The 15,608-nt window shown below is 48.6% G+C and overlaps 1 protein-coding gene across 1 annotated transcript; it reads left to right on the top strand.

Moving 5' to 3' along the window:
• Positions 1-7,929: 7,929 nt before the first annotated feature.
• Positions 7,930-10,693, top strand: LOC123412369 (protein RICE SALT SENSITIVE 3). Its single transcript, XM_045105316.1, has 7 exons — positions 7,930-8,346; positions 8,503-8,556; positions 8,646-8,861; positions 9,023-9,128; positions 9,233-9,274; positions 9,510-9,566; positions 9,840-10,693. The coding sequence occupies exons 1-7, from the start codon at positions 8,210-8,212 to the stop codon at positions 10,329-10,331; spliced, it is 1,104 nt and encodes a 367-aa protein (XP_044961251.1). The 5' UTR covers positions 7,930-8,209; the 3' UTR covers positions 10,332-10,693.
• Positions 10,694-15,608: the final 4,915 nt, after the last annotated feature.

Here is a 15,608-nt window from a genome sequence, read left to right as displayed (position 1 = left end):
TTTGAGTCATCTATTCTACGCAACTCCAAATGCCCTGAAAATCAACGTGGAATTTTTTGGGAATATATAAAAAATACTGGGCGAAAGAAGTACCAGAGGGGAGCTACCAGGAGCCCACAAGCCTAGTAGCCGCCACCTACCCCCCCTGGCGGCGGCTACAGGGCTTGTGGGCACCCTGGTGGCCCACTTGTCCCCCTCTTTTGCTATATGAAGGGTTTCGTTCTAGAAAAAATCAGGGTGGAGCTTTTTTGTGGATTCTCCACCGCCATGAGGTGGAACTCGAGAGAACCAATCTAGAGCTCCGGTAGGACGATCCTGCCGGGGAAACTTCCCTCTCGGAGGGGGAAATCGTCACCATCGTCATCACCAACACTCCTCTCGTCGGAGGGGAGTCATCTCCATCAACATCTTCATTAGCACCATCTCCTCTTCAAACCCTAGTTCATCTCTTGTAACCAATCTCCGTCTCGCGACTCCGATTGGTACTTGTAAGGTTGCTAGTAGTGTTGATTACTCTTTGTAGTTGATGCTAGTTGGATTACTTGGTGGAAGAGTTTATGTTCAGATCCTTGATGCTACTCATTACACCTCTGATCATGATTATGATTATGCTTTGTGTGTAGTTACTTTTGTTCCTGAGGACATGGGATAAGCCATGCTGATAATAGTCATGTGAATTTGGTATTCGTTCGGTATTTTGATATGTTGTATGTTGTCTTTTCCTCTAGTGGTGTTATGTGAACGTCGACTACATAACACTTCACCATATTTGGGCCTAGAGGAAGACATTGGGGAGTAGTAAGTAGATGATGGGTTGCTAGAGTGACAGAAGCTTAAACCCCAGTCTATGCGTTGCTTCGTAAGGGGCTGATTTGGATCCACTAGTTTAATGCTATGATTAGACGTTGTCTTAATTCTTCTTTCGTAGTTGCGTATGCTTCCGAGAGGGGTTAATCATAAGTGGGATGCTTGTCCAAGTAATGAGAGTACCTAAGCGCCGGTCCACCCACATATCAAACTATCAAAGTAACAAACGCGAATCACATGAACATGATGAAACTAGCATGACAGAAATTCATGTGTGTCCTCGGGAACGTTTTTCCTCCTTTAAGACTTTGTTCAGGCTTGTCCCTTGCTACAAAAGGGATTGGGCCACTTTGCTGCACTGTTGCTACTACTTGTTACTTTTTACTTTTCACTTGCTACGTTTCACCTCACTATACCATCACTTGTTACCACTACTTTCAGTGCTTGCAGTTATTACCTTGCTGAAAACCGTTTATCAGAGCCTTCTGCTCCTCGTTGGGTTCGACACTCTTACTCATCGAAAGGACTACGATCGATCCCCTATACTTGTGGGTCATCAGACATCACCTCATAATGCTACCGTGGTTCTAAGCAAAATAAGGTGCATAAAAGGATGAACATCACATGCGATTAATAAGTGACATGATATGGCCATCATCATGTGCTTCTTGATCTCCATCACCAAAGCACCGGCACGATCTTCTTGTCACCGGCGCCACACCGTGATCTCCATCAACGTGTCGCCATCGAGGTTGTCGTGCTACTTATGCTATTACTACTAAAGCTACGTCCTAGCAATATAGTAAACGCATCTGCAAACACAAACGTTAGTTTAAAGACAACCCTATGGCTCCTGCCGGTTGCCGTACCGTCGACGTGCAATTCGATATTAACTATTATAAGATGATCATCTCATACATCAAATATATCACATCACTTCATTGGCCATATCATATCACAAGCATACCCTGCAAAAACAAGTTAGACGTTCTCTAATTCGTTGTTGCATGTTTTACGTGGCTGCTATGGGTATCTAGTATGATCGCATCTTTCTTATGCAAAAACCACAATGGAGATGTGAAAATTGCTATTTAACCTCTCCAAGGACTGCCTCAGTCAAAACTAATTCAACTAAAGTTGAAGGAACCGACACCCGCCAGTCATCTTTATTCAACGAGGTTGCATGTCAATCGATGAAACCAGTCTTTCGTAAGCGTACGAATAATGTCGGTTTGGGCCGCTTCAATCCAACACTACCACCGAATCGAGAAAAGACTCAGCAAATCGAAAATCACCATCCACAAAACCCTTTGTGTTCTACTTGAGATAACATCTACGCATGAACCTAACTCATGATGCCATTGTTGAGGACGTTGCATGGGAAACAAAAAATTTCCGACGCACACGAAGACCTATCATGGTGATGTCCATCTACGAGAGGAGATTTAGATCTACGTACCCTTGTAGATCGCACACCAAGAAGCATTAAGAAACGCGGTTGATGTAGTGGAACGTCATCATGTCCCTCGATCCGCCCCATGAACCGTCCCACGAACTGTCCCGCGATCCATCCCACGATCCATTCTGATCTTGTGCCGAACGGACGGCACCTCCGCGTTCAGCACACGTACAGCTCGACGATGATCTCAGCCTTATTGATCTAGCAAGCAAGACGGAGAAGTAGATGAGTTCCCCGGCAGCGTGACGGCGCTCCAGTGGTGGTGACGATCTACTCCTGCAGGGCTCCTCCTGAGCTCCGCAGAAATCCGATCTAGAGGTGGAACTATGTGGTTTAGGGTTGCGTTGCACGTGGCAAAAGTTGTCTCAAATCAGCCCTAAAAGACCACTATATATAGGAGGGAGGGGAGGAGGCTTGCCTTGAGGGCCAAGCCCTCAAGGGTGCGCCGGCCAAGGGAGAGATGGACTCCCACACCAATTCGGTTTGGGGGAAGGAGTCCACTCCTTCCTTCCCACCTCCCCTTTTCCTTTTTCCTTTTTCTTTTCTTTGGTATTTTCTTATGTGGCGCCATGGGCCCCTTGGGCTGACTCCACCAGCCCACTAGGGACTTGTGGCACCACCCTATGGCCTTGGGCTCACTCCTGGGTGGGTGGGCCCCTCCCGGTGATCTCCTGGAACCCATTCCTCACTCCCGGTACAATGCCGGAATTGCCCGAAACTTTCAGGTAACCAAATAAAACCATCCTATATATCAATCTTCGTTTCCGGACCATTCCGGAAACCCTCGTGATGTCCGTGATCTCATCCTAGACTCCGAAGAACATTCGGTAACCACACATATAACTCAACTATACTAAAACATTGCCGAACCTTAAGTGTGCAGACCCTGCAGGTTCGAGAACTATGTAGACATGCTCCAAGGCACTCCTCGGTCAATATCCAATAGCGAGACCTGGATGCCCATATTGGATCCTACATATTCTCCGAAGATCTTCTAGGTTGAACCTCAGTGTCAAGGATTTATATAATCTCGTATGTCATTTCCTTTGTCCTTCGGTATGTTACTTGCCCGAGATTCGATTGTCGGTATCCGCATACCTATTTCAATCTCGTTACCGGCAAGTCTCTTTACTCGTTCCGTAATACAAGATCCCGTGACTTACACTTAGTCACATTGCTTGCAAGGCTTGTGTGTGATGTTGTATTACCGAGTGGGCCCCGAGATACCTCTCCGTCACACGGAGTGACAAATCACAGTCTTGATCCATACTAACTCAACGGACACCTTCGGAGATACCTATAGAACACCTTTATAGTCACCCAGTTATGTTGTGACGTTTGATGCACACAAGGTATTCCTCCGGTGCCAGTGAGTTATATGATCTCATGGTCATAGGAATAAATACTTGACACGCAGAAAACAATAGCAATAAAACAACACGATCAATATGCTACGTTCATAGTTTGGGTCTAGTCCATCACATGATTCTCCTAATAATGTGATCCAGTTATAAGCAACAACACTTTGCACATAGTCAGAAAACCTTGACTATCATTGATCAACTGGCTAGCCAACTAGAGGCTTGCTAGGGACATTGTTTTGTCTATGTATCCACACATGTATCTATGTTTTCATTCAATACAACTATAGCATGGATAATAAACGATTATCTTTAAACATGAAATATAATAATAACTATTTATCATTGCCTCTAGGGCATATTTCCAACACGCATGTATTGACCCCCTTCTTTAAATTAGAACTCCGAGATGCGGGATCAACTCCTAACATATGATCGCATACGAGAAATTCAAGTGGAATTGGCGGGATTCTTTGTTGACCACGTCATACCTAAAGACGGAGAATGCCGTGTAGATTTGTCATCGGATCTTAATTAGATGATGTTTTGGATTAATTGTAAAATATTTTATATTATATATATGTAATAGCGTCGGATAGATATACGAAAACTTGTTGTTTGACCAAGCATGGAGAAAGAGAGGACACTTCTCTCTATTAGCTAGCTAACACAATATGAAAACCACTAAATTAACGCTCCAACCCTCCCCCCCCCCCAAACCCACCGCCACCATTCAAAAAAAACAAAAATCCCAGCTCCGGCCAGATGCTGACGCGTGGATGCCATGTTGTCCTGGTTGGTGTGACCAACAGGGACAAAAGAACCTCCTGCACGGGCTACCCGTAGAGGCCACGTGGAGACCCTTGGGTCCCGGTTAGTAAGGGAACCAGAACTAAATGCTATCGGCTTTAGTCCCGGCCCTTTAGTCCCGGTTCCAGAACCGGGGCTAATGGGCCTCTGGAACCGGGAGAAATGGGCCATTTTCTACTAGTACATGAAAGCAAGCATACGTTGGGTAGACAAATTACTCTTGGGACATTGATAGAAAAGCGGATAGTTATGCGATATTCACGACAATGATCATGTATCTATAGGCATCACGTCCATAAGCAAATAGGTCGACTCCTGTCTGCACCTATTACTATTACTCCACCCGTCGACCGTTATCCAACATGCATCTAGAGTAGTAAGTAAAACGGAGTAATGCTTGCAGAACAATGACATGATGTAGACAAAGAGAACTCAATTAATTTTAATTAACCCCATCATTTTACATTTATTGGCAACAATACAAAGACGTATCTTGTCCCCTACTGTGTCACTCGGATATAGAAATCCATCAACTTGAACCCACTACAATGCACCTATCTCACTGGAAAAAGATCAATCTACTCGGCCAAACCAAATCTATAGATCAGAAAGATTTAAGAAGTTGTGATGATCATGCACATAAGAATCATATTTAGAATTCAGAGATGACTTAAATATTTATCATGAATAATCTGAACATAAACCCACAATTCATGGGATTTCAACAAACGCACCGCACAAAAGAGTTACATGGGATAGATGAAAGCAAAGATGCAATGATCATTGTATTGAAGATCAAGAGAGAGAGAGAGAGAGGGAGAGAGAGAGTGAGAGATAGCCATCTAGGTACTAACTACAAAGTCGTAGGTCTACGGTGAACTACTAGCACATCACCATGGAGCGACGGGGTTGATGTAGAGGTCCTCCGTGGTCGATTCCCCCTCCGTATAAGCACTGGAAAAGGGCTCCAGATGGCCTCACGGCGGAACAAAGACTTGTGACGGCGAAAAAAGTGTTTTGGGGTGCTCCTTAGGGTTTTTGGGGATTAATGTGAATTTATAAGACGAAGAGGTACGCCAATAGGCAGCTTAGGGCGGCACGAGGCAATAGGGCGCAGTCACCCATGGGCACGCCTTGTTGTGTGGTGCTCCCCTCGTGAGGCCTCTGGCCTCCTCCCGAAGCTTTCAGGTCTTCTTTTGGTCCAGAAAAAATCACCAAAATCTTTCATGGCAATTGGACTTCGTTTGATACTATAACCTGAAAAGCTAAAAACACGCACAAAACAACAACTCGCAATGGGTCAATAGGTTAGTGCTAAAAATAATATAAATTGATGTATAAATACCCAAAAGTATACTAGAAAGATAATATTAATACCATGGAACAATAAAAGATTATAGATACATTGGACATGTATCAACGTGCAGCCAATCGAAACCGGAGCCTACTTGCGCGAGACTAAGTAGTCGACAGACGAGCCAGCCGGTCCTTCAGGCACGGGACATCATGAGACGGGGCACTCGCAGGTTCAACGAAGGCCATCCAATGACGGAGGCCCCACGGACAGACCTGCAGTCTAGCCGTTAATGATCGTCAAGGCGGGTTGCCCAGGAACGAGCAATGCGGGCAGATCGGACGACGTCAAGAGCCCCTCGAGAGGCCCTCGCGGTACACCACCACATAACGGACGTCTCGAAGGTCCTTTCAATCCTTGGTTAGTTAGAGAACATAGGTACTCCAACATTATTTATATGAATATATAATGAGCAAGGCTAGAAAACAAGAGGTGGGCCGATATGCCTCTACTTGGGCTACAAGTGTGGTGGAGGCCCATTAGGGGAGGATTTGGCTTTTAATCTTGGGCTTGGCCCTCTTTGCTCCTTTACGCCCATCTTTGACATATTCTTTTATAAGCTCTTCTTCCTTTGACTTATTGAACATGAAAATTTGTTTGGACGGCTTTCTTGGACCCTGAAGAGCTTGCTTGGATTTCTGTTGACCTTCTTGACTTGTGTTGACTAATCTTAACTTTTATTGACCATTCATGTGACATGCCATACGGGTTAGAGGATGAGACCTCAAGTAGGGTCGAAGTCATTCGTACGAGCCCACTTACATGACAAAAGTGCCTATGTGAAGGAGAGAGATGTGAAAAAGAAGGAGAGTTGGCTCTTATGCAGAAGCCTAGCTATATACTTATTCCTAGGTAAATGCAATAAATCTGAAGGAGGAGATAGAGAGAAGATGAAAACAAGATTAATGTAAGAGCCAACCTTATAGCAACATTATTGTATGAGTGTCTACAGATGACGGTTATATATGACATGGTAGTTCCTTATAGCCATCAGCTGGCTATATTATTAACCATGCTCTACAAGAACATACGCACACACATTTATTTAGTGTGGAAATGGGTAAACTAATCGGTTATTGTCCATTTGAATACGGATCATTTAACTTATTGGTGTTATTCTTTTATTAAAAAGAACTCATTAATGCTATATGGAACATTTTCCATCAGTCTTTTTTCTGTTGCTTTTCCAGTCTATGCTTTCTCTGAGGGCATCTTCAATAGTTGTAAGATAGTTATTGGTAAACTTTACCACCTATGATATATGATGATGTGGTAACAAATAGATGAGGAGAGAGAGAAAATTCGTATGTAGATTAACCAACAACTCTTACACAAGCTCCAAGATTAAATAAAGAGCAATTGCATTTATTCCGTTTTCTCTTATTGGATAATTTAGATGCAACCATTCAAATAGTTGTATGATTCCTTGTTGGTTGAACAATTTTACCAACAAGACTACATACAAAGTATTAGAGATGTGCCCGAGATGAGGCGTTTGGCTGTCTCCTAGCGCCTACGCGCCATCTAGACATTGCCTTTCATCGCAGAGCCAAAATGCACCTAGGAGCCTATATGTCCTTTGCTCTGTTTCCTCACGGTGAATTGGGGATGAATGCTACGACTCCCTGCTTTAGCATTCCCAGTAACTTTATGTCAGTGCTATGGCGCATAGCTAGCACGGTAGCACACGCGGCACTGAACTCATCTCGTCCCGTTATTAGTTTGGAGACGTGCGTGACACTTGCTCTTGCTCAACGCGAAAGATACTAGAACAAGTATATACCGCAAGAAAAGACAACCCGGGAACGCAATGCATGGGCGAGGCAGGATGAGCGCCAGTGGAGTATTCAGCGATTCCCATCCCAGCATCGCAATTAATCCACAAGGAGCCGTACGAAGCACAGTCCTCCTCTATATTTTTTTTGCGTGTGGGCATGAAGGGGACAGTTGGGATCAACTCGCTCCAAGGACCGAAAACACGAGCATGATTTCTCTCATTCTTCCCACAACTAATAATAAGAGCCAAAATGTGGACCATGTGGAAAAGCCGGGCACAACAAGAGAGAGAGAGAGAGAGGGGGGGGGGAGGATACATATTTTTTTATCAGCTTTATACTCCCAAGCAAGCAGTCCCCCCATCATCTTGAGTCTCGAGACAGAGACGTACAGAGAGAGGGGGTATAAATTTCGGGCAAGTGTGGCGCTCTCATTCGATGGTGGCCTGGCCTCACAAGCCTCAGCTCACAGCCATACGGAGAGGGAGATCACACACGCGAAAGGGAGTCCAGCTCCAGCATCAAGCTTAAGCAAGCAGCTAGAGCCAGTGCCAGTTCTCCCATATTCTCGATCGGCGTCTCCTTCTCCACTCCCTGCTACTGAATCAGCCCGGCTTCTCCATCTCCGGCGGCGGCGGCGGCAATGGAGGAGCAGCTGAGCCCGGTGGCCGTGACGCACCTGCTGCAGCACACGCTCCGGAGCCTCTGCACCAGCGACGCCTCGCAGTGGGTCTACGCCGTCTTCTGGCGCATCCTCCCCCGGAACTACCCTCCCCCCAAGTGAGCCCCTGCCTCCGCCCCTTTCTTCCATCCATCATCTTCATCACGCGCCCGTAAACACACCATGGCCGCCGCCCGTCGATCAATCTCCTAACGCCGCACTGCGCCCTCTTTGACGATTGCTAATCCCTTTGCTGGCTCCGTCGGTTTTACCAGATGGGATCTCCCAGGTGTGGCGTATGACAGGACCAGGGGAAACAGGAGGAACTGGTACGCGCGCGAGGCAAACACTTCAAGTCTTTTTTACCGTCGCCTGGTCTGGGACTTACTGTGTCGGGGTTTTGGTTTCTTGCACCCAGGATCCTGGCGTGGGAGGACGGATTCTGCAACTTCGCGGCCACCACCTCTGCAGCCGCCTGCGGCCAAGAGGGGGCAGGGGCCGCCGCAGCTGCAGCGGCGGCTGCGTACGCGGACTGCGAGGCTGCCGCGCAGGAGGCGAAGCAGGGCCTGGGCCTGGGCCTGCAGCCTGAGCTCTTCTTCAAGATGTCCCACGACATCTACAACTACGGCGAAGGGTCAGTACTCCTGCTATACTTCTACTACTGCCCAAGATTAACTGGCTTATGATCGGATTAGGTAGCTAAGCAGGTGATCGATCGGCCGGTCACCGGTGCTGCTGACTAATGGTTAAGTTAAGTAACCAGGCTGCATCTCTGTTCTTGGTCGCCGCCTGCAGGTTGATAGGGAAAGTGGCGGCGGACCACAGCCACAAGTGGATCTTCAAGGAGCCCCCGGAGCAGGAGATCAGCCTCATCTCCTCCTGGAACAACCCCGCCGACTCCGTAAGCTGCTCCTCCGGCCCCAAAACATTAGCCTCGAGCTTACTGTGCCATCGCCTGCTTAACCTTAACTAACCATCCTCCATGAAATTATTGACCCGGTGCAGCAACCGAGGACATGGGAGGCTCAGTTCCAGTCTGGAATCCAGGTACGCCTTGACAAATCGCAATCGCCGCCGGCCTTTTGATCAAAAGCTCTCTGCCTGCTCCATCACCCTCTGCTGCTGCTGCTGCTGCCGCATCGTTCGCCGCGCCGCATGCAGTCTGCTAGACGAGCTGAAAGCTCAAAGCTGAAAGCTGCCATGGCAGCGTAGCATCACTAGTTTCTTTCTTTTCTTTTCCCATTTCTTTCTCTAATTCTCCTCTCCTCTGTGGCGCGTGCAGACCATCGCGCTGATCGCCGTCAGGGAGGGCGTCGTGCAGCTCGGCTCCATGAAAAAGGTGCGCCCCCTGGATTAGCCCGTGTGTTTATAGCCCACTGCGTGCTCGCCGGTCTTATTCTACCGAGCTTTAATGGATTCTCCCCCGAGAACGGAAGCCAACATGTGGCGCACGCGCGACCGTGCAGCGCCACTAGTGGTAGCAGCAGTGGCTTTAATTGATAGTATTTGGTTGCACGAGTGAGTGAGTGAGTGAGTGGTTGTGTAATGATGATGTGATGCTGCTAGCTCCGGGGCTGCTTGTTTGTTTCATCGATCGATCGTTGTCATGCAGGTGGCGGAGGACCTGAGCTACGTGGTGACGCTGCGCCGCAAGTTCGGGTACCTGGAGAGCATCCCGGGGGTGCTGCTGCCGCACCCGTCGTCGGCCGGCGTGTTCCCGGTGGCGGACGTGGGCGCCGCGGCCTGGCCGGGCATCATGCCGCCGCCGGACATGTACGTCGACCCCTACGCCCCCGGGCCGGCGCCCATGCACATCATGCCGTCCATGAGCAGCCTCGAGGCGCTGCTCTCCAAGCTGCCGTCCGTGGTGCCGGCACCCCCGCAGCCGCCGGGGTCCATGCCGGGCGTGGCGCCGCCCTCGGACGCCGCGGCCAAGGAGGAGGAGGAGGCGGAGGGCTACGCCCACTGCCACGCGATGGACATGTCATCCATGCCGAGCAACGGCGGCGAGAGCACGAGCACGAGCGCCGCCGCCGCCGCCGCCACTCCCATGTCGTCCTACTTCCTCGACGCGGGCGGCAATCCCAGCGATGCCGGGTTCTAGGCCGGCCGCCGTCATCGTCGTTGTCCTTCTCCTCACGATGGCTTCTTCAATAGCTAGTGTAAAATCAATTAATTAATCCATGATATTATTCCCACGACCACCCATCGTTCCATCCCACCCACGCCAAAACCATGGACGGACTGCTTAACCCCAAATCATTGGCACAGTGTCTGTCCGTGCCTCACGCTGCTGATTACTAGTATATCGTTGGACGACTTGGACTTGGACTTGATCTGGACGTAGTACGTATAGAGTACAATGTAACAGCTACGAAGTAGCGGTGTGCATGCATGATTGGCTTTGGCTTTGTCCATCGCATTTACACATGCTTGTTATGAGATGAGATTGAGATGCATGCATGACACCTGAGGAAGCAAAGGACACGGCAATGGCCGGCGTGCCCCAATCGGACAACCGTCCTTCCGTTCCCCCTTCCGCGTCGCGATTCCATGCGAGCGCGTTCGTTTGACTGCTCCTTTCCCGCCGGGGCCCAGGTGCCTCCTCTCCGGCCAACTAATGCGCGTCCGATACGACCAATCTCAACTTGTTGAGCTCAGCTAGGCGCGTACGGTGCCATGGATCCTACTACTATCTTTGGTTCTTGTGCTCGGGATCGGGTGAAAATTCTCCCAAGTTTTTGACGGAGGCGCGGTCATACGTCATAACTCAACTGAGCACAGTGCCATGGGCAGCATGGAGCTTTATGCATGGAGAGAAATCCGAGGCCGCCGGTCTTCGCCCTTCTGCGGAGAACTATTGTGGGTTCATGAGCCGTTGAAGCGGCAGCAGAGCTGAGCAGAGCAGAGGCGGGCGTGCCCCACCGTCCCGGCGGCAACAGTGTGGTACAACACAATCATCAGTGCGAGAAGAGGACACGGGAGCGATCGAATGATTGTTGTGCGCCGGCCTTGAGCGAGGAAATGCAGGCAAGCAACAGCGGCGCTGCTGTCCGGTTCCTCCCTGCCACTAACGGATCCCGCGGCGCTGTCGACGGCGGCCGCCGCGGCTGGCTGGCCGGCTGGCGCCGAGACTGTAGAGGGCTCAGAGGGTGGGTGTGGGGGCGCGGAGGAGGGGGGTATGTATTGAAGCTGTTTCAGATTCAGTCAATCAGGATCGCCGGACGTGGATTGGTCGTTGGTCCCGGCCGGGAACAAGCTAATCTGCGGCAGCGCGCCGGGGCCCCACGCCGCCATCATCACCTGACTGCGATTGCCATTGCCGGGGGAGGGGGTCGGCTCGCAGCTTATGATTCGGCAGGAGCGTTCTGTCGAGGCGTGAGTGGCGCGTGCGTAGCGTGCTGCCGTCTCGATCCGCTGCAGGTGAGCCGAGGCCGGCCGGCGAGCACGCAGAGCGCGCGCGCGCGCGCGCGCGTACTGTCGTGTCCGCTGGCATTCCGCGTGAGCTTCCAGGTACCAAGAGAGTTGACTACAACCTTCGTACGTGCTCGAAGCCGCACGGCGTGTCGTCGCCGTCGTCGTGCGGGTCGCGTGATCGGATCGCGGTGGCGTCACAAATAGCCTGCCCACGCAACGCGATCGGCAGCGCCAGAGCGCGAGCTGGATCGGGTCCGCGACCGAGCTGTTGCAGTTACCCCGTTAACCAACCACTGCGTTCCTGATCATCGTGAAACAGCCCCCACCACTGTGCGGCATTCACGGCGCTCCTCTAGGGCCGCGTCCACAAGCGCTGCACTGCGCCTACGGTCGGCGCACTGCTCGTATGCCGCCGCGCCGCTGAACGGCGCGCATGCATGCCAGCGCGTACGGCATCGATCGGGCCGGCCGGCCAGTGCTATGAGGACAGGCTCGACACGCGCATGCCACGGATCCACCGACTCGGTCGTGGCGGCGGGCGGCAGCGGTACGTTGCGGTGCGCGATCGACGTGCATTCACGCACGTAGCGGCGCCGCACGGTGGTCCTTGGTACGGACACGCACAGCTAGCTACGGATGCGTATGGACCAACGCCGAGAAAATGATTGGATGGAGAGCCGGTTTCCGCGCGGTTGCGGTGCACCGTCGATCGGGTGGGCGGCGGCGACGACGGGCTTGTTCGCGTCCAGGGTATATGCATCAGTCCAACGAGAGGCGCGCAATAACATCTACAGCCCATCCTATATGCCCGCGAGCGCGTACACGGGCGGCGTCCGACAGCCTTTCGCCCTTTCTTTTGGCTGTCACACAGCCACACACACCTTAAATGTATATCCTCGTATTCATGCAAGTAGCAACCTCTCCTTCTCAAGCTTGTCTCTTCAAATTTACACGCCTTCTCGAGCTAGAATGCCACCGTTCTCTTCTCTGACTCGATCTTCACCCTCTCAATTTACAATTTCTTGCTCACCCTCTGTTGTATTAATCCATCTTTTCCTTTTATACATTCAACATGAGCTTGTAACTCTTCTCTTTCTTGTTTTTCTTTATAGAAAAAAATCCCATCCATGTGGATGACATTTTTGTCGCCTCTACATCACGAAAGGCCCTCGCCTTCTCCCACTTGTTTCCCGTCACTTGCCGATTATTCTTTGGCATGGTAGCTCTTTCATTCTCCCCTGAAGCATCGTCCTCTTCGGCGTCCAACCCGGTTGATTGGTGGGAGCTTGACTCATCATCATTCCTCAAGTCGGCCTTGAGATCTTCTAGAAGTTGTGTTCACTTTGCTTTGCCATTCAATAGCACCCAACAATGGCTAGAACCAAATGACTTCCTCTTTGTTTCTTGATACATAGTTGCCACCACAACTGTCTAGCAAACAACTTGTGTGTAACAATGAGAATACAATAAAAAAAAATAAGCAACTGAAATGATGACAAAAGAACTAGCAACTAAAATGATGGCAAAAAGGTAGTGTGTTGCCACTCCCATTCCACTTTGAGCGTGGTCAAGGACTTTTCCATAGTATCGGACGTACTTGTTCAATTCCCTTTGAATGATCCCTCATCGATACTGCAGAGATGATACATTGCGGGTGGACACGATGGAATGCGGTGTTCAGGATAATGTTTGTGGTTCTTCTCCCGAAACCCATTAGGTACCCTTTTGCTTGGTACCACATATTGGGTCCAAAGTTGTCGCCAACAAGGATTTAACAAATAAGATATCCTTAAAAGTTGTGAATGTCGTACATGTTGCCTTGGGCACCTTTGCTTTCTTTTTCTTGTTGGGATAGGGGTTTAATATTCTGCCAACTTGAAACGTAACACTATTTGGATCCCCAAACTCATTGTCCATTAGGGTCGGATCTTGATTATTCTTGATTATGTTCGACAGTATGTTCTCCTAAAATTATTATGATTTGAAATAAAATAATTTATATATGCAACTAATTGGAATGATATATGCAAAGCAATGATTGGAATTGAGCAAAAAATGTATCAAGTCCTACTCTATCATTCCACCTAACAAGACATGGGTAGACTGGATGTCATCGCTACCCGTGCTTGTTCGCATACATTAGAGCTACAGCGAGTGAAAGTGTAAGTGTATATAGTGCCTCCTTAGTGGTTTTGGAGTACGAAAGACAAATGGGTTAAGGGACTAATGTGTTTGTCAGTGTACACATGTATTATAGTCCGTGAAGAGTTTGGTTTAATCGACGAAACATGAGCCCTAAAAATGTATTTCTTCAAGTGAAGACTTTGGTGCTCTTCATGAAGAAATTGAAGTGAAGTAGTTGGTGTGACCTTTGAAGAAATTGAAATGAGGATTTTGAAGCTTTAAGACTTTGTTTTTATGGTTTATTTTTCTTCTTATTGAGTCATAACATTGTACTGTTAAAGGGGGTTGAAGTAATACATAGGCATATTTCCAACTGATGCTCTTCTCAAAACATACACTTGTCTATTTTTTTGAGTGAATACTTTGGAAATCTCTTACAGTGCAGTCGAGTTCTTTAGTGACAGAGATGAAGTTCTTCTAGTCGTTGGGGAAATTGGTGTGACTCGGGAGTTAGGATTTCGCCAATGTGAATTGCATACCGTGGGGAAATTGATAGCCCTCGGGAATTTGTTAGTTCAAATTTGCGACTGTTGCTCCACTGTGTGCTAGCTGTCAAGTGGAGCCTTATCCTGACAACAGTCATGCCTGAAGGGGCATTTATTTCTTGTCATGTCGGGTTGCCCCTGCCTATAAATAGCGGCCCCCACAACCATAAGTTGGTTGGCTACATCGGGGAGTGATTAACAAGTGTCATCTAGAGCAAGCCTTCTTATGAAGATTTTGAGTAAATCCCAAGAGAGCAAAAACCCATACACCCAAAGCCTCAAAGTGATTGAGCATTACTGAAGAAATTGTCTTGTGTGGAACGGGCACCTTTTACCTTTAAAAACTGTGTATCTTCCACAGGGTTAGGCGTCATGCTTTAGAGCATCCAAGAGTAATTGTGGATTGTGGGGTGACCAAGTATGTGAAGGTTTCGAAGTCTACCTTGAAGACATGCCATGAGTGATTGAGTAGATTCTAAGTGACTTTACCTCAAGGAGAATACTGTGAGAACTTAGTGTCCTCTGGTTTGAATTCCACGCCGCTCTAACCAGACGTAACTGTCACAACAGTTGGAACTAGTAGAAAAATTCCTTTGTCTTCACCGAGCAACTGGTTCTATGTATTCAACCCTTGTATCGCCCCATTGACATCTTGATGAAATTACTCCCTCTGTTTGAAGACTTTGAGTAAAGACTTTCTCAATTTCCTCAATCCAAATTCTGTAGTCACTTTACCTTCCACCTGCTTATCCTTATCACATGCTACTTGTACCTCATGTATGCCCTATTTTTTCATGACGACTGTGTTGTTACCATGTTTATCATACACTTGAGTAATTTCTCTGTTGCATAGTATTCCGTCACTGTGTATTTCTTCACGAAGTAATTCCCCGGAGAAGAATTTGTAAAGGTCGCCCAATCACCCCTCTCTGGTTGATATAACACACTTTCAATTGCTATCGAAGCAAGCTACTCCTTTTTTTGGTGTGATTTTGTTTTAACCACCTAGTGAATGTACGGTCTTTGAAGGCATGGACTACTCCTACTGGAATAACGAGATGCGCATGCATCTTGAGGAAATTGACAACGATCTCTGGTATATCATTGAGAATGGCACTCCACCCATGGGACCAAGCGTCAATGTTGCCGATGTGAAGATATTCAATCAACTTGACTCTCAAGGAAAGAACATCATATGTGGCCACCTGAGCAAAGGACTGTATGGTAGAGTGAGTGCTTTGGAAACTACGAATCTTATTTGGGACAGGCTATCCAAAGTCAACAAGGGGGTGTCA

Source organism: Hordeum vulgare, chromosome 7H (genome assembly GCF_904849725.1).
Source record: "Hordeum vulgare subsp. vulgare chromosome 7H, MorexV3_pseudomolecules_assembly, whole genome shotgun sequence".
Lineage (NCBI taxonomy): Eukaryota > Viridiplantae > Streptophyta > Magnoliopsida > Poales > Poaceae > Hordeum > Hordeum vulgare.
This window is presented reverse-complemented; position numbering and strand designations above follow the sequence as displayed.